The sequence below is a fragment of the Falco biarmicus genome, chromosome 8 (assembly GCF_023638135.1).
Source record: "Falco biarmicus isolate bFalBia1 chromosome 8, bFalBia1.pri, whole genome shotgun sequence".
NCBI classification, from domain to species: Eukaryota; Metazoa; Chordata; class Aves; order Falconiformes; family Falconidae; genus Falco; species Falco biarmicus.
The window spans coordinates 49,656,284-49,676,894 of record NC_079295.1 but is presented as its reverse complement, the minus strand read 5'-3'; the positions used below and the strand labels follow the sequence as shown (position 1 = coordinate 49,676,894).

General features: G+C 48.1%; 1 protein-coding gene across 2 annotated transcripts in view; it reads left to right on the top strand.

Moving 5' to 3' along the window:
- The first annotated feature begins 571 nt into the window (after positions 1 to 571).
- WWC1 (WW and C2 domain containing 1) overlaps positions 572 to 20,611 on the top strand; it is a 73,947-nt gene continuing 53,907 nt past the window's right edge. The window contains exon 1 of one of the 2 annotated variants that reach the window (XM_056349082.1): positions 572 to 1,057. In XM_056349082.1, coding sequence (XP_056205057.1) covers positions 910 to 1,057 — 148 coding nt within the window. In that variant the 5' untranslated portion in view covers positions 572 to 909. The remainder of the gene's footprint in view (positions 1,058 to 20,611) is intronic. The other variant, XM_056349081.1, reaches the window with a different exon arrangement.

The following is a 20,611-nucleotide window of genomic DNA, read 5'->3' as shown; positions in this document are numbered from 1 at the left end:
CCAGTGGGGCCCAGCCATGGTGGCCTGGCCCAGCGGGCAGCACACCGGGGCACCACACAGCGCAGGGATGCCTGCAGTTGGGGAAGAGTTTCTGCGGTTGCCCGTGTTAGTGCGGGCACTCTGATACCCAGCGGCCATGGCTCCAGGCGCACCAGCGGACCCTGACCTTGGGCCAGCCTCGCCCTGCCCTCCACCTTTTGAGCTGCTCCTGGGGGGGGCGAGCCGAGCCCCAGGCCCTTAGGTGCGAGACAGCAGTTATAACCGCAGCCCTCCGGTTTTGGCCTGGTAGCTGCCGCCCTGTGCCCGCCCCGGGCACCCCAAGCCCGCCGCCCCCCGCCCGGGCCCACGGCCGGTGCCCCCCGCCGGGCCGCCTGCCGCAGGAGGGGCCCCGCCCTCCCCGCCGACAGGGGGCGCTCTCGCGCGTGCGGCGGCGGGGCGCGGCGCAGCCCGTAAGGAGGCACCCGCGCCCGGGGCGCCAGTGGTGGGCGGGGCGGCCCGAGGGGCGGGGCCGTGGGCGGGGCCGCCCCGGGACACGCCGGGCCGCCGCCGGCGGAGCAGGAAATGGAGGCGTAAGGGGCCGGGCGGGCCGGGGCTTCCCGCGCCGCAGGGCTGACCGCGGGCCGGGCCGCCGCCCCCTCTCGCACCGCCCCCGCCGCGGCACGGGGCCCGCCTCAGCCCTGCCCGCCTGGGCCCGCCTCAGCCCGGCCCGCCTCGCCTCGCCTCGGCTTGGCTCCGCGCTCCGCCCCCGCCGCGGGGCCGGCATGTGAGGCTGCCCGGCGGCGGTGCCTCTTGCGCGGCTGGGCCGGCGCGGCCCCCGCACGGCTCCTCGCTGCCCGCGGGAGGGGAGGCCAGGCCCGGCCCTGCCCCGGGGCCGGCCCTCGCCGCCGCCGCCCCGGAGCGGAGCGGTGGATGGGGCAGCGCGGCCGGCGGTGGGGACGATGCCGCGGAAGGAGCTGCCGCTGCCCGAGGGCTGGGAGGAGGCGCGGGACTACGACGGGAAGGTGTACTACATCGACCACGGCAGCCGCACCACCAGCTGGGTCGACCCCCGCGACAGGTGGGCGCGGCGGGGCCAGGGGGCGGGCAGGGCCGCTCCGGGGCCCCCTTCCCCCTTCCCGGGCAGAGGCGTGCCCGCCGCCTCCGCTCCGCGCGCCTGGCCCGCCGGGTCGGTGGCTGCCGCCGTCCCCGGCTCCGGCCCGGCTCCGCGGGAGGAGAGCGCAGCGCACGGCCCCCGCCGCCTTCCCCCGGGAGGGCAAGGGGCGCCCGGCGGCCCCTGGGGGGGGGGGTGCTGGCGGCAGGGCGGTGAGTTCGGTGCTGCTGTGTCCCCTCGGCTTCTTACCGCGCTCCTCCGCGCCCGGCGGGCCTGCGGTGCGCGCTGCCCGGGGAGCGCGGCTGGCGGGGGCGGGCAGCCCCCCTGTGCACCCGGCAGCGGCGCTGCCTCAGCGGGGGGGGGGGGGGGGCGGTGAGGTGCAGGGGGGTCGTGGCGTCTTTGCCCACCGCTGTAAGCCAGTGCCAGTGGCCCACCTATGCAAGCCACGCTGCCATGACGGAGGTCACTGACTTGGGGGTGTTTCTTATCTCCCCCGTCTGCCTCCTGCTTACGGCCCGCTCTTGCTGCCACTTGCTCTGCGGAGCTCTTTCCTAATACCGCTCACTTCAGAAAGTAAAGAGAAGCAGCAGAGGGTCTGCTGTTCGGGACCCGGGTGGTTTGCCCAGCCACGCTCTGACCTAGCACGGTCTGGTTCCACACAAGGCAGTGACGGTAAGGCAGCGTGTGGCAGCTCAGACGCTGCATCGGTGTTGAAATCAGAGGTTTCTAAATTTCGCATTTAATGCTTTGTTAGCTGAAGTTCTGGGACGAAGCAACTCAAAAATGCGTCTTGATGAGCTGGAAATGCCAACAATCTCAATATGCAGTTTGTCGTTGGTAAATTTTCCCCACTTCCCCCATCTGACTGTGGGCATGCCCCTTGTTATGGGGCAGCTGGTGTGATTTCTGAACTTGCATTCCTTTTCCCCTTGGCCCAGCAATCGGTTCCTCAAAGGGGCTTCCACTGTTGGTGAGATGTCAGTACTTTGCCTTCTCTCCAGTTCTCCTTCGGTGTGTTTTTGTGAAGCATGGAAGTGAATGATTGTCCAGTTTTATAAGATTTCAAGGAGTGTTCTGCATTCCAGGAATAATCCCAGTGTGTACTATATGCAAATGTAACCTGCTGCCAGGTGGGGGTTTGGAACTCGTTTTGGGGCTTCTGTTTCAGTAATGTGGTTGAGAAGGGCTAGTAATGCAGGTGTTTAAAGGTGTGGGGGTTTTAACCACCGTAAATTTCAATGCGAACTTACATTAATGCTTGCCTGGCATCATCGTTTTGTTACAGAGATTGAAGAGAAGTGAGAAATCAAATGGGCCTAATACAGGCTTATAAAAATTCTCATATGTCCTTGGTTAGCGATTAAAAAATGACAGAATTAACTAAATGGGTGCCTTATTTACACATGTACTGAGCTGTCACAGAGCCACTACCTGCTCACCACCATTAAAGGAGAATATTCAAACACGTACTGATAACTCTTATCACATGACATATTTGTTGTGCACATAGAAATACACCTGAATACACATGGCCCTGACTGAGCTTTGCATCGAAGTCATCTTCCAGTAGTGCTACCAAGAAAACGAGCTGTGTTGGACACTCTCCCTGAAAACCCTCAGGTTTTTAAACAGTTTATTGGTCCAAAACTAAAACAGCTATGTGACACAGCACTTATCCATCACCTGGGGGGCCATGTGCTTGTAAGAGTTGAAACCCTGCTCTGACAACCAGGAAATAAGTTTCTCTTCCAACTAATTACCACTGTCTATGAAAACCAGCTGATGGGGAATTTCAGATCAGCTCAAGTCATGACTACTCCCTGCAGTAGTGAACTAGGTTTTATACAATGTTCACTGAAATTTATCAGTGTAATTTAAATATTTGTAAGTTTAGTCTTCTAGAAGTCATCTATAAAATTGCTGCAGCTCAGAGGTTGATTTCTGTATTTGCTACAGTGCTCTGTGTGCTGTGCTTACACATGCTTGTCTTTTACTCAGCAAAAAGCGATAGATACTAGGAAACGTGCGCGTAAAACTGGAAGTGTGAGGGATGTGGAGGAAGATGTATGTGTTGGGGCTCCTTCTGAACCCAGTTGCTTGTCAGTGAGGCTGCACCTTTGTGATACCTCATGGGTTTATTCAGGCAGCAGCAACTGGTAGCTAAAGATAGGACAAGAGGTTTTTAAACCTTCCCTAAATCTTTCATTCTAGCTTAATTTAATGGAAGTAAACATAAGCAGGGATACCATCTAGCTTCAGGGCATGGGCTTGCCCTTTGTTTTTGTGACAACAGTTGGTGTCAGGGTTGTAGTCCTGCTCCCTGAGGTTGGTTCGATACGCTGCTAGGGAAGCAGGCCTGGCTGCGGGTGCGTGCAGCGGTGTCGGCAGCAGGGAAGGGGAAGCGGGGGGTCTAAGGTGAGACCTCAGCAGGCCTCGGACAGTGTGAAATCCAGAGTTGGGCTGGTGAAGCTGGTGGGTTTTCCACCTCTCATGTGATGCATGACACCAGTCCTGCAGATGGGCTATCGGTAAGCGGTGCCATTAAAGTTTGCCACCACGAAGTCATGGGCACCTGGTAGCATCGCTCCTGTTAAGCTGACTTGAGTGATGCTCAGATGCCTGAAATCTTCAAGCAGCTCTTGAATCTTAGAGCACTCTTATCTTGTAACTTTTAAGGGTATACTAGACTTCAGGGAAGTCCTGGGAAGCCTCTGGATGTTAGTGCATTTTGAGATGCTGTCTAAAGTTAAATAATCTGGAGAAATTTGTGATTTAACTGTTGCTGTACCTGTGATATGGTGTAACAGAAAAGTCTCGAGGTACCTTGTAAGCAAGAATTCTGGGTTAGAAAAAGCTGTAAGGCTGTTCTGGTGACCAGGTGGGGGTGCAGAAAAATTCAATGGATGCTACTGTAGTTTTCCTTGTGTAAAAGGAATCTCATGTAGCTGACTTCTTTGTAGATTTGTTTGAAACTAGGTATTTCAGGACTCGGATACAGTGTAATGGGAGATCAGTCCTTACCGAGCTAGGGAAAGAAATTTGTCATTCCTAGTTTTGAAAGCAAACATGATCTTTCAGGTATGCACCACTACATACCATTAAGTAGAACATGCCAGCGAGTTCTCCCAGTTGCTTTCTTAATGCAGAGGGTGCGTCTGCACTCTTAAGCTCCTGTGCTGTTGACCAAACAGAAAGTGAGAATAGTGTCTCAAAACATTAACACCAGCTGCTGGCTGTCCTTAAACACTACTGTGAACACCACACAGAAGCGCCCCGAATGAGATTCCTGCTCTCGTCAGACATGAGGGTTAGCGGTGGGTATCTGGCTTCCAGTGGGTATGCTGTCCTTGGGTTCGTTGGGTTTAGAAGCTCTACTCTCCCTCAAACTGTCTTGGAAAATGATAGTTGTGGCTTGGTTTTTTGGGGTTTGTGGTTTGTTTTTTTTTTCCTTGCCTTTCAATTCAGAAGCTTCCTGAGCACTGAGGATTTGGGGATGCCTGATAATCTGCCCCATTCTCCAGTGTTTGTGTTCTTGTGCTGTGCTCTTCCTATTGGCATGGTGGTCTAAGCAGTTTTTTCTAGATTGTTTTTGGTGGAGCTGACTGAACTTCTCATTTTACCCCAATCACAGACTCCTGTTGAGGGTGAAAGCTAGTGAAGAGGAACACTTCTAGCTTAAATTTGGTGAAGGTACTAAACAGCAGCAGGCGTTTTCAGTTTTGGTGGGCAGCAGTTGATGGCCCTACATTTCTTGAAGGCTGTTATTGATATAAAGGGTTGGAGGTGTTTATTAAATGAAAGCCCAGATTCTGCAGTTGCTCCCTGAAATCCCTTCATACTCTATACGGAGGTTTCTCTAGTCTGAACCTCCAAAGTAGAGCTTTTGTAAAGAGAATTAGGGAAGAGATCTGCCAGGGTTCAGGGCCAATATGTGCTTATGTATGTTTTGTCACATGAAGACCTTATGCATTTAAAATAGTTAGGGCCACCTATTTACTCGGGAAGGTTCAGGTTTGCTGACACTGAGGATCTTACTGAAGAAAAGCTGGGCATGTCATATAGAGAGCACAATCGTCTAACCTTGCCCCTCTAGATCTGCCTTCTAGGCTTGGTGTGAAATACTGCAGAGTATTTTTTTCCTATACATTATTCTAATCTTCAAGGTTTTAATCTTCAGTCTGCTCTGCAGAAATGTGAGCATCGTGCTAAAATTTCATGTGTAACTGCCCGTTACTTGGATTGTGTGCCTATAGCATACCTATAATCACTGATATAAAGCTAAATATAGTTAACTTAAATGTGGGAGTTCTCCAGAATAAAAGGGGCTAGAAGAAGGGAGGGCAGTGAAAGGCAGCAAGAATAAAAGGAGCTGTGCTTTTCTGTAGATGAAAATCAGTAAGCATAAGGAGAAGAAAGAAAAAATTCCCAGAGATGGAGCATTTATCTTCCGTAGGTGTCTCTTTCATCGCTGGCAGCAGCATAGGTCATGCAGTTGAAGGCTGCTAGTTTGATGCCTGCTGTTGCCTTTCTTTACTGATAGCTAGGCAAACACCCTCTCGTATATATGTGAATCTGCTGCTTTCTCATGTGTATACGTTCCCCAAAATAGCTGATTATTATATAAAGAACAGGCAGTTCAGCGTGTGCCCATGGAAGCTATTGATAACCATTTTACGTGAGTATAGAAGTAAGTGATGGAAACGTAGTCTTCATAGCCATCTAAGTGCTATCTCTGGGAACAGGTGTCTTAATGTGTAGGACTTGTGCTGTTCTTAGGTTGGGTTTTTTTTTCCCACAGTAAATGAAAATGAATTGGTTTATATAAGTGCTAATATGTAGGGAGACAAGGACAGCAAGTAAGATTATTGTGACACTTGTATTTTTTTTAATGTATTTATATCAAGAGTCTTTCAAGAGGAATTAACACAAGCTGCACCTGTAATTGGAAAAAGTGGATTGGAACTGAAATCAATCAGACCTCTTAAGTTACAAAAAATCAGACTTCGCTGTTTTGTTTTTTGTTTTTCCTGAGACTCCCCAGACAAGCCTTGTGGTAGGCTGTATGGGCCGCTTTGAAGGCTGCATGGACTGCCTTCAGAGCCAGTGCGATTCCTCACTTGTGTAAACTCGCTTTGTACTGGGGAAGGTAGCTGGAAACAACAGGTATGATGCTTTGTAACAAGGACATCACTGCTAAAGGTGTGGTATGCGCACGTGTGTGGTGTCAGAGGATGTTGGCAGTGACTTTAGAACTGCTAAAAGCACCATCTTACCTTACTTCCCTGTGGAACATGAAAAAAAAAAACTGAAGCTTTGTTCAGCTCAGCAGCTTTTTTAATGCGTCTTGGGGAATTCTGAGTCTTAAAAGATCAGAATTGCTTTTGAAGAAATCTCTGTAAATCACACTGTTTAGAAATATGTAGGTTGAGCTTCATCTTCTGCTCTGGCAAGGTCATTTTACTCGCAAGATTAGTCCTTTAATTTTGCCTCGTAGACTGACAGCTTGTGAAGTTAGTGACACTGCCACGCACTGGAAGCTTACTTGGCAAGGGGATCAACAATTTCATCCCTATGTAGGTCATGTATTTTCATATCAAGGTAGTTACCCTGATCTCCATCCAGTGGAATGGCAGAAAATTGGCTGGTAAATCCCAGAAGACGTGGGTGTGGTGGGTGAGAGATGGCTGCTGTGTTGGTCACCTGGGGTGGGTGTCTGGTGGTGTTGCTTATGGGGCACCTTAAGCTGCTGTTAAAGTTCTGTATCTGCGCAGGGAGTGAGGTCCAGAAGCAGGTCTGACTGAAAAATGTCGGTTTAGTGTCTGGCTTTATTTTACAGAAGCAGTTGATGAAGACTGTGTATGCTCATGCAGAAATTTGTGCTGGCACAGCTAGGGCTGAGCCGGAGGCTGGGAGGTGTGGGAGCGGGGCTAGCTCTGGTGGCAACCCAGGAATGCTGCTGAAGGTGTGCTTGTGAAACCTTCCCCAGGCACTTGACCTGGTCAGGCCCTCTGCCAGCCCAACCAAAGAGGTGTTCCCAGAGCTAGAGGTGCTTAGCTTTGTCCCACGATCTCTGAGTTTTACAGGGAGAGTGGATTTTCACTTGCTGGAACCCAGATGAAACCAGCAGTGGGTACAGAGTATCTCCTAAAGTTTTAATTTGCACTGGTGTCTTCACAGCTAGCGCAGTTATGGGAAGATGAGTTTGCAGCAAACTTTTCCATGTCTGAATCTGATTTAAATTACTCTAGCTTGTGCCAGAAAATTTATTGGAAGACATGGGAAGACTTGTCCAAAAAAGTTTACTGAAATAACTTGTTCCTGAAGAAGTGATGCATGGCTGAGGGTGGTCCTGTTACTGACCTGCTATATCACCTTTTCAGACTGGGCTCTGCTCTTATCTCCGTTACTGAAGGAATCTATTAGTAAATGATTGATTCATACTCCGGGCTCCTGAAGGTGACTGCACGTTGCCAAGGCTAGCCTTGCACTCTGCTCAGCATGCCAAGGAGCGTCACCACCCCACAATGCGTTCCTGCACATGTTACGGAGACTGCTGATCCGCCAGGATTGAGATGTTCTGGGCTTGACTTGACACTCAGTTGTGTCAAGTGTGGGAGAAATTCAAGTCTTTCTCAAAGAGGGGGAGAGATCATCCAGCTGGCTTGGGAAAGCCTTGCTGATGTTCTCTCTTTGCTGGGGCTGGCTGCCTGAACCTGGTGGCCTTGAGTGCCTCACCAGCAGGGTAGGTGGTAGCTGAAAAAATAAATTAATAAAGGGTGGTGGCAGCAGCTAGGCAAAGGCAGGTGGAGGTATGTAGACTAGTGCTTCTATATACACATATATGAGAGCTATGTAGATCGACCACTTCCTTGGAGAGCAATACTTCTTATGCTGGCTGGTTGTCATTCATGAGACCTGTTTAGTAAGGTTACGTGCTTTGCTTGTGGTAACGAAGACTTAGCATTAACTGCCCAAATAAAACCCAGAGTTCCTGTTCACAGAGCCTAAGGTTACTGCCCCCCCCCTCCCTTTTAAGCTACATGCATAGATAATTGGCTGAACAAACAACAGACAAAACTGCTCCCAATAGAATAATAACTGCTTTTCACTGCCACTCATGCAGTCAAGTGACAGCTGGAAGACTCTCTGGATAGTCACAGGAGGTTTGGTGTGTAACAGGAAGATGCAGAGAAGCCAAATCCTACAGCTGTCAGCGTTCTCTGGTTTTTCATGCTTTTGGGTGGATTCTGCTGGCTTGGTTTGTTCTCTGTTTATACTTGTACTTACAGCTTCCACCCCAGCCACGATGTTCTGCAACGTAAGTACCCAACACATTTAAAAAGCAGATGAATTGCTTTCTTAATCTTATAGAGGTGCTGTGGGGATTAATTAGTTCTGACAAAGTGCTTTCTGGCTGAGATGTCAAGCTGATGTTTCAGGACTAATGGTATTGTTCAGTGAAACTAGTTTTCCTCAAATGCCTAATCACTGTTTTAGAAGAATTTACTCTGTGGAGGAAATCTTTATTGATTTAAAGCACGCAATGAACAGTATTGATTTGCAAGAGGCAGTCATTCATATCTGCTCTATGTGGAGTTGAGATGCAAGGTGGTCACGTAACTATTTTGAACTAAAATGTAAATGAAACTATTGCTTAAATGATCCTGCAACGACATGCAAATTTCTCACAGGTGAATTACAACTGCCTTAATAGCCTTGTACTCAGAACAAGGGCAGTCCCCTACTAAGGAAAGGGCTCTCCGCTATGTCATCCCTCACAACCCTGCCACAGGGAGGATGCCCTGCAGAGGAACAGCAGTGGCCAAAATAATCTTCTGGACCCTTGGAGCAGCACGGGACAATATAGGTAGCCCCAGAACTGCTCTGTAAAGGTGGGCTGTGCATAACTGCAGCTAATTTTGCTTTGCCCAGCACAACTTTTGATTTCATGTGGCATCTGAGCCAGCTAAGCCTCTGCAGCTGCTAGAAGACATGCTGGTGGCCCAGCCGTGCAGGCTATCTGTCCCCTTGCCCATGCGGCTTCCCAGCCATCCAGTGCATGAATCCTGCGGGATGTCCTTCGAGGGGCTCAGGCAGCTTGGCACCACGGGTTGGCAGCAGCAACCTGTTGGGCCGTGGCACCTGACCCCTGAGTGAATGGGAAGAGTTGTCTCATGGACAGCTTCATCCTAGACACTTAAAGTTCTTGTAGTTGAACTGTTTAAAAGATGGAGTATCTTTCTGAGCTGCTTATCCAAATTACTTCAAAGGGAAATTGGGTGGGGATGGTAATGGAAAGTATTTGACTGTCACGTGTGGTGCAGCTCTTCCGATTATCCAGTCTGTTTCCTGTGAAGTATCTTGGGTTGGTGGCCTGTCTTTGGGTGGTGCTGGGTCAGCCAGTCTGATTCAGGCTACAGAGAAGCTTGTAGTAACCCCATCAGGAGGTGGAGTTTATCATACTCATGTGGTAGAATTGGCTTGCTCTGCAGCTGCTGAAATGCAAGGGAGGAGGTGCGTGGGTGGGCGTGGGGAAGCAGGCAGCACCCCAGGAATGGGGCAGCGCTTGTCCCGGGCTGGCAGGGATGGAGCTGTGCTTCTCGTTGCCCGCATTGCAGCGGTGCACCTGGGTGTCTCATGGTGCTCCCAAGCTGGAACCTCTGCGCGCCGCAGTGCTGCTTTCCCCTGAGGGGAAGTCTTCAGCCTGTCTCCTGCCTGCTCCGTAGGGCTCCTGTGGTTCACCAGGGGTTTGTTTGGATGTCTGAGGGAGCATGTGTGTGCCGTGCTTCTGCATCTGACATCGCTGATCTGGGAGATGTGACAGTTCTACTGCAACAGTGCACACGGGCTAAGGTCTGTGCTCAATTAGTGATGCTGCTCTATTTTTTAACAGCTGTTTGATTGTTGCAGGGCTCTTTGGACAGGCCTTCGCTGTTCAGACCTGACCTTTGTTCAGAGTGGTGCCACTTCTCTTCCTCAGCAACTGATGTGACTTTGGTTCAGTCTTCTGGTTGCTGCTTATGGCTTTTGCTGTTTTGAGAGAGGTGCTCAGCTAGCCAGAGACTTTTTTTTTTAGAAGGTCTCTGCTGCTGCAGCAGCTTCTGTGTTCTTTTTAGGGCTTTTCCAGCGGCTCCCTATGACTAGTGGAATGGTGCTAATGATGCTGCTTCATTGACTGCTGTTGCTCTGAATAAATCCCCATACAGCGGGGATGGAACCTTTCCTCAAGGGAGTACTTGGTATGAAAAGGAAGTCTTTTTAAGGTAAAATGGTAAGGCTTATCAAAATTGGGATGACCTATACTGTATATAGTGTTCCAGATGAGTTTTTTCTTATTGAATTCTGTATAACATTTTTCTGTTGCAGAGTTTTGGCATGGTTAAATTTGAAATCAAATAAGCACTTGAACAGGCTTTTTTGTTGGAGCATGTATGTGGTGATGCTTGGGTGTATTTGATTAGTGGTGTGTGTTAACCCTGCAGAGAATAAGGAGGTTAGACTCTTCTGTTCTGTATATTATTCCACATTTCTCAACATCTGATCTCTCCACTCAGTTGTCAGTTCACCCACTTGTTTAGGTTTTTCTGAAATTCCTTGAAGTTATCTCTACATCCAGCTAATCCAAATAGCTTGTCAGCCAGCAAGGCAGTAAGCCAGACTTGCAATTTGTCTTTTCTTGTGTCACTAGTATTTCACACCACAAGATCTAAGCATCAAAGTTAAACAATCTGTTGCCTTGATGGGATACTGACTATTTAATTTTACGTGGACACATACATAGAAGGCTTTAGGCTGTTTAACAGCTAATTCTTAAAAAATAAGCTTTCCAATATTCTAGACATAGGCGGATTTGTCAGGTGAAGAGATCTCCTTACAGCCCTCAGTGAGTGTTATTCTGCCTTATTTTAACCCATATAAGCAGGAAGGGGAAATGTCATGGCTGCCACCATGTCCCGTGGCTTTCTGTTGCGCCAGGGTTTTGCAAGATGTCTTAGATTCCTAACTTGCCTGTTTTTTGCTTTTTAAATTTGAATGTGGAAGCTTCCAGATTTAACTTAAATCCAGTTTGTCAAATATCAGTGTGATATCTTCTCAGTTGAGGTGGTTTATAATTCTCAATAAAGGCAGATATATTGTCATATGTCATCTGTTAATTATTCATAGACCATTGTACAGCATTGCCCATGCAACTGGCTGGCTACTAATTAAATTTAGAAGATATTTTCCATCATGGTCTTTGCTTGATGCTAAGAGAAGCATAACCTGAATATAAACACTTTCTTGAAGCACATGTTGTTTGCTTGCCTGATCTCTTATACTCCTAGGGCACTACTCCTCACTTCCTTTTTAAGATTTATTTTTAGGAGAAGAGTGTGTGGGTGGAAAGGGAGGGGTATGTGGCCAAGGAACATGGCTTGGTCATTTGCGAAAGGGTTGCATGGATAAAAATCTCAGTTTGCAAAGACAAATTTGCAACTGAACTGGTCACACAGAGTCCTCCACTTGGGCTTGTTTTCGCACATCCTTTGTGAATGCCACTCTTATCCCTAAAGCAAATTTTCTGTGTTGAATTTTCTCATCTTTATTCTCTATTTGTCCAGTAGTCTGTAGCTAATACCCCATAGTGCTTCCTGGTTTATTTTCTATCTGCTTCCCAGACGCAGGCTCTTGCAGTTTTGGATGGTAGTTCTGAACAAGTTGTCTTGCATCTTCAGTAGCTTCAATGGCTGGTGGTCCCTTTTAGTCTGGCCACTATGGGTTTTGAGTCAGGTGCTGCAGTGGTTCTTCCTTCCCATCAGAAAAAGATCCCTTCATTATCAGAGGAAGGCATGACTGCAGCTGAATAAACCAGTTCACAGCCTGGTTTAGACGTGTGAACAAGCAGTTGACTATTTGGGGGTGGGAGGACTTGTGTCAGGCCATGTCCCATCATGTCTCCATGGCTGCTGCCAAAGCCCTCGTGCTCTATCGCAGGGCAGCAAGATGGGGGCTGGGACTCGACGGCTGCTCCTGTTTTCTGAACAGAGCCAAGTGATACCAGGCCCTTGAAAGAGGAAGGCAGCTGGTGCAGTGAACTCATTGATGTTTAGGGTTTTGCTGTGCAGTAACAAAAGTGAGAACAGTCCAAGTGGTAATTCATAGCCGTAATCATTCTGCTTGTAAATCAGCTTGTGACAGTTGCTTCTGATGGGGTGCTGCATGTTGGTAAGAGTTGATTTACAATCAGATTTATCACAGAATAGATTTGCAGTGAAATAACCTAAATTAAACCATTTCAACAATGACTTTTAAAGGCGTTATTGTTTGAATTACTGCCCTGGAGTAGCTGGGCAGATGTGTGGCACCACCTCTCTGAATGGCAGTAGTGCCTCTTAACAAATACATCGTTGAAGACAGTCTGAAATGCTGCTTTGATCCAGCTGTTTTGTGACCAGCCTAGATACCTGACAAAAGGTATAGGGAATAATGGAGTTATCTCAGTATGAATGAAGGATTTTACAGTAGGTGTTTTATTATTTATGTTGCTTCCTAGATGCTTGTGGAAAGGTTTACTTTCCCTTAGCTAGTGTCTTTGCAGTCAAAGGCAAACTGTTGACCTGTCATTTCTTGCCTTTGTGTTTCCAGCTCTGATGCTCGGAGCGCTCCTTTTTGCAGTGATTGTTGCTTCTACTTTCTCCCTCACAAGCTGTATAACACTGTTACTTAGGTCTCTTATGGCCATGCTTACAGGGTCTTTTAAGCCTTTCATAAAGTAAGCATTTTGCCTGATGGGTGAAGGAGGTTTACAGAGTGGGTGGTTTGTTTTTTTTTTTTAAAAAAGGCAAGAAATACACTGTAGATAATAGATTCCAAAAAATGCAAATTTGTTTAAGCAACTCCTTAAAAAGAAGGGAGGGAGGAAGGAATTGAAGATTAAAACCTGTGTTTATATACATGTAGAAGCTGGAGGCAAAGCAATCCATTCATAAATATACAATAGGATTTATGTCATGGTGAGAAGTGCTACATGCATATTCATGTGTAATTTGCAAATCCTTTAGCGATTAAATACTTTACTCCAAACTCTAGAACTAAATAACCTTCTTGTTGAAATGAGATGTCCAAAGGCTCTAATGCTTTTCCAGTGGAGGGAAAGGCTGGGTGGTGTAATAGATCTGATACTCTAATTTTCACTCTATTAAAAGATTTTTCGTGTGCTTTGGGCATTATTTTATTAGGATAATCAGTAAGTCTTGAACAAAACATGTGATGTAGAGACTTGCAAGAAATATTGTAAAGCTTATGCTAAGAACAGCACATAGGCTTGGAAATTTGTTAGGATGTTTTTCTCAACAGATTGTAATGTCAAATACCTTTGTGTAAACTTTCATATTCTGTAGGTAAGGAAGGATGCAGATGAGCAATAAAGCTTGGAGTGTCGGTGTCTGAAAGTAGCCTTTGTACAAGTGAAGTGAATTGGCTTTTTAAAGGATGTAGCCTCAGTTCTTCTTATAACTGACATACAATGCTGATGCTTTTGGTTTTCAAAAGCTTTGAAGTATTATAGATGAGTATGTACCTTCCAACATCATGAATGGGAAAAATACTGCTATAGAATAATGTTTCCTGCAGCTTGGGTTGTTATGGCCGGTGCAGTTTCTGGATAGGGTGAGGTGATGCAACTGGTTTATCTTGCCCTTCAGTCATTGCACTAAATGATACTCTGCAAACGGACAGCAACTGACAGGTGTCCTGCTGAAAAAAGAATTCAACGTATGCCTCTGATACTACTGTGATAAGATAAGGTTGGGACTTGTCATGTGATTGTGTTATATGCTCTGTGCCTGCCTTCATCTTCCTTGGGATCCTTTCCTCTAGATTCACCAGCTGCTTTGCTTGCACAGTAGACTGGTGGCCAGGTAGTATTGGACTTCTGTGATAGCAGGTGTTTCTGTATCGCTCTGGTCAGTTAATAAAGAACCACAGTTTTTTGTATTAAAATTCTGCTCAGGTCTTAAAACTGGACCTAAGCATATTCAGTTACATAAACCTAAATTCTCTGTTTATGCTTTGGGAAAGTTGTGGTTTATCCTTGTATCTGGACCATCACAAGTTGTTGCTTACTGCACTCTTCCCTGGTGTTCCTGATGGCTTGTTCTGGAATTCCTCATTTTGTAGCTTTAGGAGCTCTTTCTCCTTTGTGCATCAGTTTTGCGTTGGGAAGAATATAAAGTACATCCATGCTGGATGGGAAAAGCCAGCAAAGTTCTTGCATTCTTTCTTCCCCGCTGAGGTTAGTCCCTCCTTGAATGCTGTGTTGTCTGATTTGGCTTTCCTGCTCCTGTTCTGGGATGCTTTAATTCAACTGACAAGAGAGCAGGGCAATGCACTCAATTAATTAAGGACTATGTGTACATTTTTCTGGCTGGCACAGGTGTAACAAATTGCCCTTTTAGTCCTGTTTACTTGTTTTATGCAGTCAGTCACAGGTAGGTTCTGCTGCTTGGTGATCAGAGAAGAGCCAGCCCTGGATTCCCTGTTGCTCCCTTGTGTTGTGATCAGGGAGGCAGGTAGCAGAGGTGATGTCCCTTTGGTGCTTGGGGGCTCTGACGTACAAAGCTGTACTTCAGTTGATTTGAAATAAGGTTTGCAGGTAACGGAAAAGTTGTTGCTTTTACAATGAGCCCTGAGACTTTGTTGTTGTCTGCCATGTCAGAGTATCAGTGTGTCTAAACTGGTGGCTAGTCACATAAGGGGATGAAAATGCAGCACTGGGTACTTGAAGAATATGAATTGGTGTAGTTCCATGGAAAGGGCAAAACAAATCCAGTCCTTAAACTGACCCCAGAGTGGGTGATTTCTTGGCTTTATATGGTGGACACTTTGTTCATCAAGCAGTTCAGGTGCCGATGAGGGAATAGCTGATGCGTGAGGCATGATGTTTCTGATTACTGTGAGGCTGTATGAGCTAGTTTTATGCCCATATTTTGTATGATATGTTAATGAGGAAAAATAGAAGGGATGAATAAATTAACAAACCTCACTTTTTCGATGAGCGCTGCTCAGGTACAGGCTGGATGGAATGTGAATTTGATCCCCCCCCACACACACTCCCTGTTAGTAACCATAAGTGGTTGCCGCTGGCTCCCTCTCAAAAGAGCACAGTGAACCATTGCTTACAGTATTGGGACCACTTATGCATTTGCTGGTGTAAAAGGGTAAAAAGCTTCACCCTAGAGCTTGGTTGTGGCTGGAGTCTATAGTTTAATCTTGCCTTCGTGCAGTTAGCAGTCTGGCTGTGGGCCTGAGCACAAGCCCCACTGGCAGGGCTGCAGCAGGCTGAGGAGCTGCCTGAGCCTTCCTGCCAGGGGAGGTGGCTGTTCCTTCAGCCCTCTGGTGCCCATCCACCTCCTCACCAAGCTTGCTGGCACACAGAAAACTGCTCCCTCTTTGTCTGGGCCCAGTTTCTGCTGCTGCAGTAAGCTGAAATGGCCCAAGGACTGTCTTTTGCAGCAGTGACCTGCTGGGTGGGAGCGACCTTCCTGCAAAACATGGTTCTCCTAGAAGTCACAGCTTGCTCCTGAGCTGCAGTCCATGCAGTTGTGCTGTGCTTGCCTGGCACTGCAGGTGGTGAGCATGGGTTCAGCAAGGCAGCTGTGTCACTTGTAGTTTGTCTTTCAAAGCAGACAGCGTAAGTATCTGATGCTTTCTCAGTGCCACGCTGTGGGCTGTAATTCCATCTGCTGCGACATTGTGAAGGTGACACCTAAAAAGGTATGTGCTTCTTTCTGGATGTCCTCCCTGCATCTGCTGCATGCATAGCTGGAGGTGCCATTTTACCTGCATGTTGGCCTTGCTCAGCTCAGGCGCCTAGCAAAACACTCACTATTTTTCTCCGAAATGCTCTTAGAGTAGTTTTGAATGTCATATTTCATTCATCCTAAGCACAGCAGTTTCTTCAATATCGCTGTCCTTTGTCTTCTGTGGTCTGGAACAGTAGTAGAAACATCTGTTTATGCCATTGATTTGGCAATTATTAAAAGGACATTGAATAAAGGAGGTTATTAATGGAAAGGAGGAGTGTTCAAAGACCTCTGCCAGTAAGCTCTGTTTTCAATAGTTCTGCAGATTCATCACTGATTTTGGAACTTGATAGTAAGTTGATTCTCTGGATCAGTCTGTAGGTTAACTTAAAAGACACCAGACAAGGGCAACAGGAGTATTTATTTTGTTTCCCAGAGAATTTCATCTTGGTCTTTGTGGATGAGCTGAACTGTGAATAATGGTTTATTTAGCTGAGCAGATGGGAATAAGTTGATACACATGTTGAGAATTCTGCATTGATGGTGTAGATCAGCGTTTGAGTAGAAATGAATAAAATGGATGATACAGTGAAACTATTTCCTGAAAAATCACTAGCATGGGAGTTTGCATTTCATTCAGGTGCTGATGGTGAAGTAGTACTTAGTTAAGCAGCAGATTTCAAACCTATAAGCTCTTGTGATAGCTTGCTTAAGACCAGATGCACAGTGCTATAAGGCACAATGTCAGATCCATTAAACACACATCCTTGACTTAGAGAAGGATGAAAATGAATAGCTGAGATATTTTAGGTAATTGCCTTGAGCAACAGCGATGGTTGTATTCCAACAGCTCCAGTAAGTTACAAACAAGCTACAGCTGAGGCTAGATCAGGGAACTGATAGTTTGCACAGTGCCTGGCGTAATTTTGTTGGGAGAGCAGCACACATGGTGTGTGCAGGCTGTACTCCTTGGTGTCTGCCCTGAGCTCCCTTACAGGAGGTGTCTGCGCCCACAGAGGTCTGGTTCTGGTAACACTTCCCACTTCCCCGGCTGCTTTAGTTTTACCTGAAGTATCTTACCACGTATTGGTTTTCACTGAGTAAGCCTTAAAACAGGGTTTCACTCATTCAGCTGCTTCTTACCCTTTGGCAGCTATAAAAACTACAAAAACTGATAGTTATGGAGAAAAAAATGTTATTGAGCGGTCTTGGAACAAAATGGTATTTTACACGGTCTAAACAGCCACTCTCCCCTAGGTTTTTCCTTTTCTTGGATGGGTGGAAGAAGGGAAAACCTCATGAAAACATGTGATAAGCTGGACAAGGATGTCTTTAACAATGTCAGCTGTACAGGATTTGGATTGTACATACGGAAGACTGTCTTTGAAATACATAGTTTTTCAGAACCTTGCTCTCTAATTTCAAGGAAAGGTCCTCTTTATGGTAACTGGAGATGAGAACCTAAAGGTATAGAGAGACATCCTGTTCTGCAGTTTGACATCTCTTGACATATGGGCATCTCCTTGTGGAGGTGTTAGGTTGCAAATCTAGTAGCAGTGATTTAAATAGTCAAATTTATCAGTACTTTATTTTGTGAGCAAGGTGGATGCATAAAAGAGTTGAACATAGCAGTTGAGTTGCTAATTAACTTGGCTCTTAAGTATGGCTTTTTGGAAAGTAATGCTGCCTTTTGTTCCATTCCTCCCAGAAAGGCAGGGTGTGCTCTGGCTGATGTCTCTGGTGACCTGGGGCATGAAATGCCCCACAAGAAAATCACAGGAGTGAAACGTGTTGTGCCTTAAAGTGCCTGCAGATCCTGTGACTTGTTTGCTGGGGTGCTCTATAAGGAGGGCGTATTTTGTGAGGAGAGCGTATGTGTATCTATACCATCTCCTTTTCCTGGTTACATCCCCTGCATTGAAAACTGAAAAAGAGAAAACATCCTGTTACAGACGAGCAGGTGCTGGGACTTGGTATGGTATAAAGATAGATGTGATTCCCTACTATACCTTGCTACATTGGTGTGGTGTTTACTAGATGTTGACCATCTCCCATTTTCCAAGATGAACCTGAAACTCTTAAAGAGTTTGTGCCTTCTCCTGCTTCCCCTGACTTGAAGGGCAGAGAAACGTGAAAATGGAGGTGATTTGGCTTGACTTGTTATGAAGCCCCTGAATAATATTTTGCATCTTATGCACCAAATGCTTAAAATCCTTCTGTTTTGCAGTTCATGTTAAGTAATCAGGCTGAACAGCAATGCATAGAAGGTAAAAATGGAAAATCCAGTGCCGAGTACATCCCTTTGAAAATATAGCGTAGGGTATAGGTATATGATTCCTTGGTGTATATATATATAGGGCTTTCCGTGGGATGGAGACATGCTGTGTAGACTAAGCCAATTGCATTAGGGGGGATGGAAGTCACCTGCAAGTAATGTTTGGATATTTAGAGATCTGGGAGGCTGAAGTGGAATCCTCAATGGCAGAAACTCTTAAAAATTAGGAGTGCCAGAAGTGTCATATAAACCACAGAAGACAGCTATTGCTCTCAGTTTTTATATGAAAAGCACCTAAAAGCTTTGTTAATACGTACAGGAATAAAAGGAAAAGCCAACTGAAGTGCTGAGCGCAGGCAGAGCTGTGTGGCCCGGTTTAGCCTTGCCAGCGGCCGCTGTGTGGGTGCCACAGCGTGGAAGGGACCCGGCCTGAGCTGCAGCCCGGGGGCCGCTGGGCGCCTCGCGGGGGGCACGCTGCGCAGGGCACAGGCGTTGTGCTGGATCTGCCCGCCATCAGTGGGAGCAAAACTGGGCACTGGTAAATGGAGACAAAATGACTGAAGCAAAGAGATGGCACCTCTGATGAGCCACGGTGTTGTCTGTCTGGCAGACACCTAGGACTGGGATCTCCATCTGGTGTGGGCTGGGCCGCCGAGGAGCAGCTGCTGCCATAGGAGCCAAGGTCCCTGCCTGCCGGAGTGCCGGGGCCCTTCTGCCGGGATTAAACCCACAGGCAGCCGCAGTATGGCCGGCAGAGCCGCTGGCTCTGGTGGTGAGCTCTTTGTCTTCACAACCCATCACCTGCATGGCTGCTTTTTCCTCTCTAACGTCACTCGTACAGCCTCAGGATATGGCTTAAACGTTGTGCTGTACTCTGCTTTCAGATGCTCGGAGTGGTAAGAAACAGAGTAAGGATTTTAAACACCATTGGGGGAGCAACATGTGCAACTGGGGGTCACACGCAGCCAGCCAGACTCTCGCAGGGCTCAGCTTTGTATTCAGATGCGCTGGCCTGGGAGCTGCAGACATTCCAGATACTTGTGTTCATTTTGGCTGTATCCAGGCACGCACTCACAAAGAGCAAGATGCGTGCAGTGAAGTATAAATCCCATCCTCTAATGACTCAAAGCACTGTTGTGTGCGCATACATGCTTAACAGATTGTATAATTAGCTGGCTTTGTAAGCAGGCAGCATGTATGATTCTTCAGTAGTTATCTAGAAATCTTATGTCGTGTAAGGAGTGTATGCAGGTCCTTAAGCTTGTTGTATCCACGCAGCAGTGACTGCTGGGCAGAGGAGAGGGGGCTGCATCCCCCGTGCCCGGAGGAGACGGGCTTCCCAGGCCCAGTGCCATCACCTCTGCCTTTCCCCTGAGCCCCGGGCTGGCAGGCAGCTCTTCCCCCTTGGCTGCCAGCGCTGCTTTGGCTGGCTGCTCTGGGGGTGTGGGGACAGAGTGGCAGGGGCTGTCCCCAAGGGCAGCCTCCATGCAGCGCCCTTGAAGACGGGCTTGCCAGATCGCGTAGCCGCCTGCTTTAGCCTGCACAACGTGAGCTATGACTAGAGCCCTTCTCTTGGCCCACAAGTTTGGTTAAAATCATGGAACGGTTTGAGCTGGGAGCGGACTTAATGATCATCGAGTTCCAACCCCCCTGCCATGGGCAGGGACACCTTCCATCAGTCTTCCAGGCTTTGGCTTGGGCTGCAGCCTGTTTTTATATCAAAGATTTAATTCAGAAACGTTAGTCCTGGAGGTCGGGAGCCTGGTTGCAGAGTTACCCTGACCCTGCAGCACTGGCAGTGCCGGGCCTGCTGGCAGAGCAGCTGCTGCTGCGGTGCTGTGCCTGCTTGCCCTTGGGAGAGGTGTCGCTCCCCTGGGAGCCGGCTGCCAGCGAGGAGGAAGGCTGGCGGAAGGCTGGCATTACTGCTGCGGAGGAATGCGACAGGTTGTGCCGCTGTCCAGGAGACGCAGAGGGTGGGAACGCGCACCAGGGCCCAGGGCTGCGTGCTTGGGATTTCACTGGAGCCTGGGAGGAGCCGGCAGGGAAGCGAACATGACCTTGAAAATCCTTATCAAGATGAAAAGGTGCAGTCAGCGAGCGCATTCCTGCGCTGGCCACGCTGCGCACAGTGTGCGGCCTGGCTGGGCTGACAGCGGGCGCTGCGGCTGCAGAGCCCCAACAAACAGCTCCTTGTCATGTCTTCAGGGGAGCGCGCCCCGCAGCCGGCACAGGCGTCCCTCGCTGCCCCGCAGGGCTGGCGTGAGCGAGGGGGGCGTAAATCTGAGGGACCAGCTTCTAGGCTGACAGCTTCTATGCACTTCATTTATAAGTAATAATGAGTCTGAAGGCAGCAGCAAGGCGAAGTCTGGCAGCTGGAGAAGATGGGCCACTGGAGGGGACCAGTTTTAATTATGATTCCATGGCAGATGAAGCTCATCTACGAGTTTGGTGCCCAGAAATCTG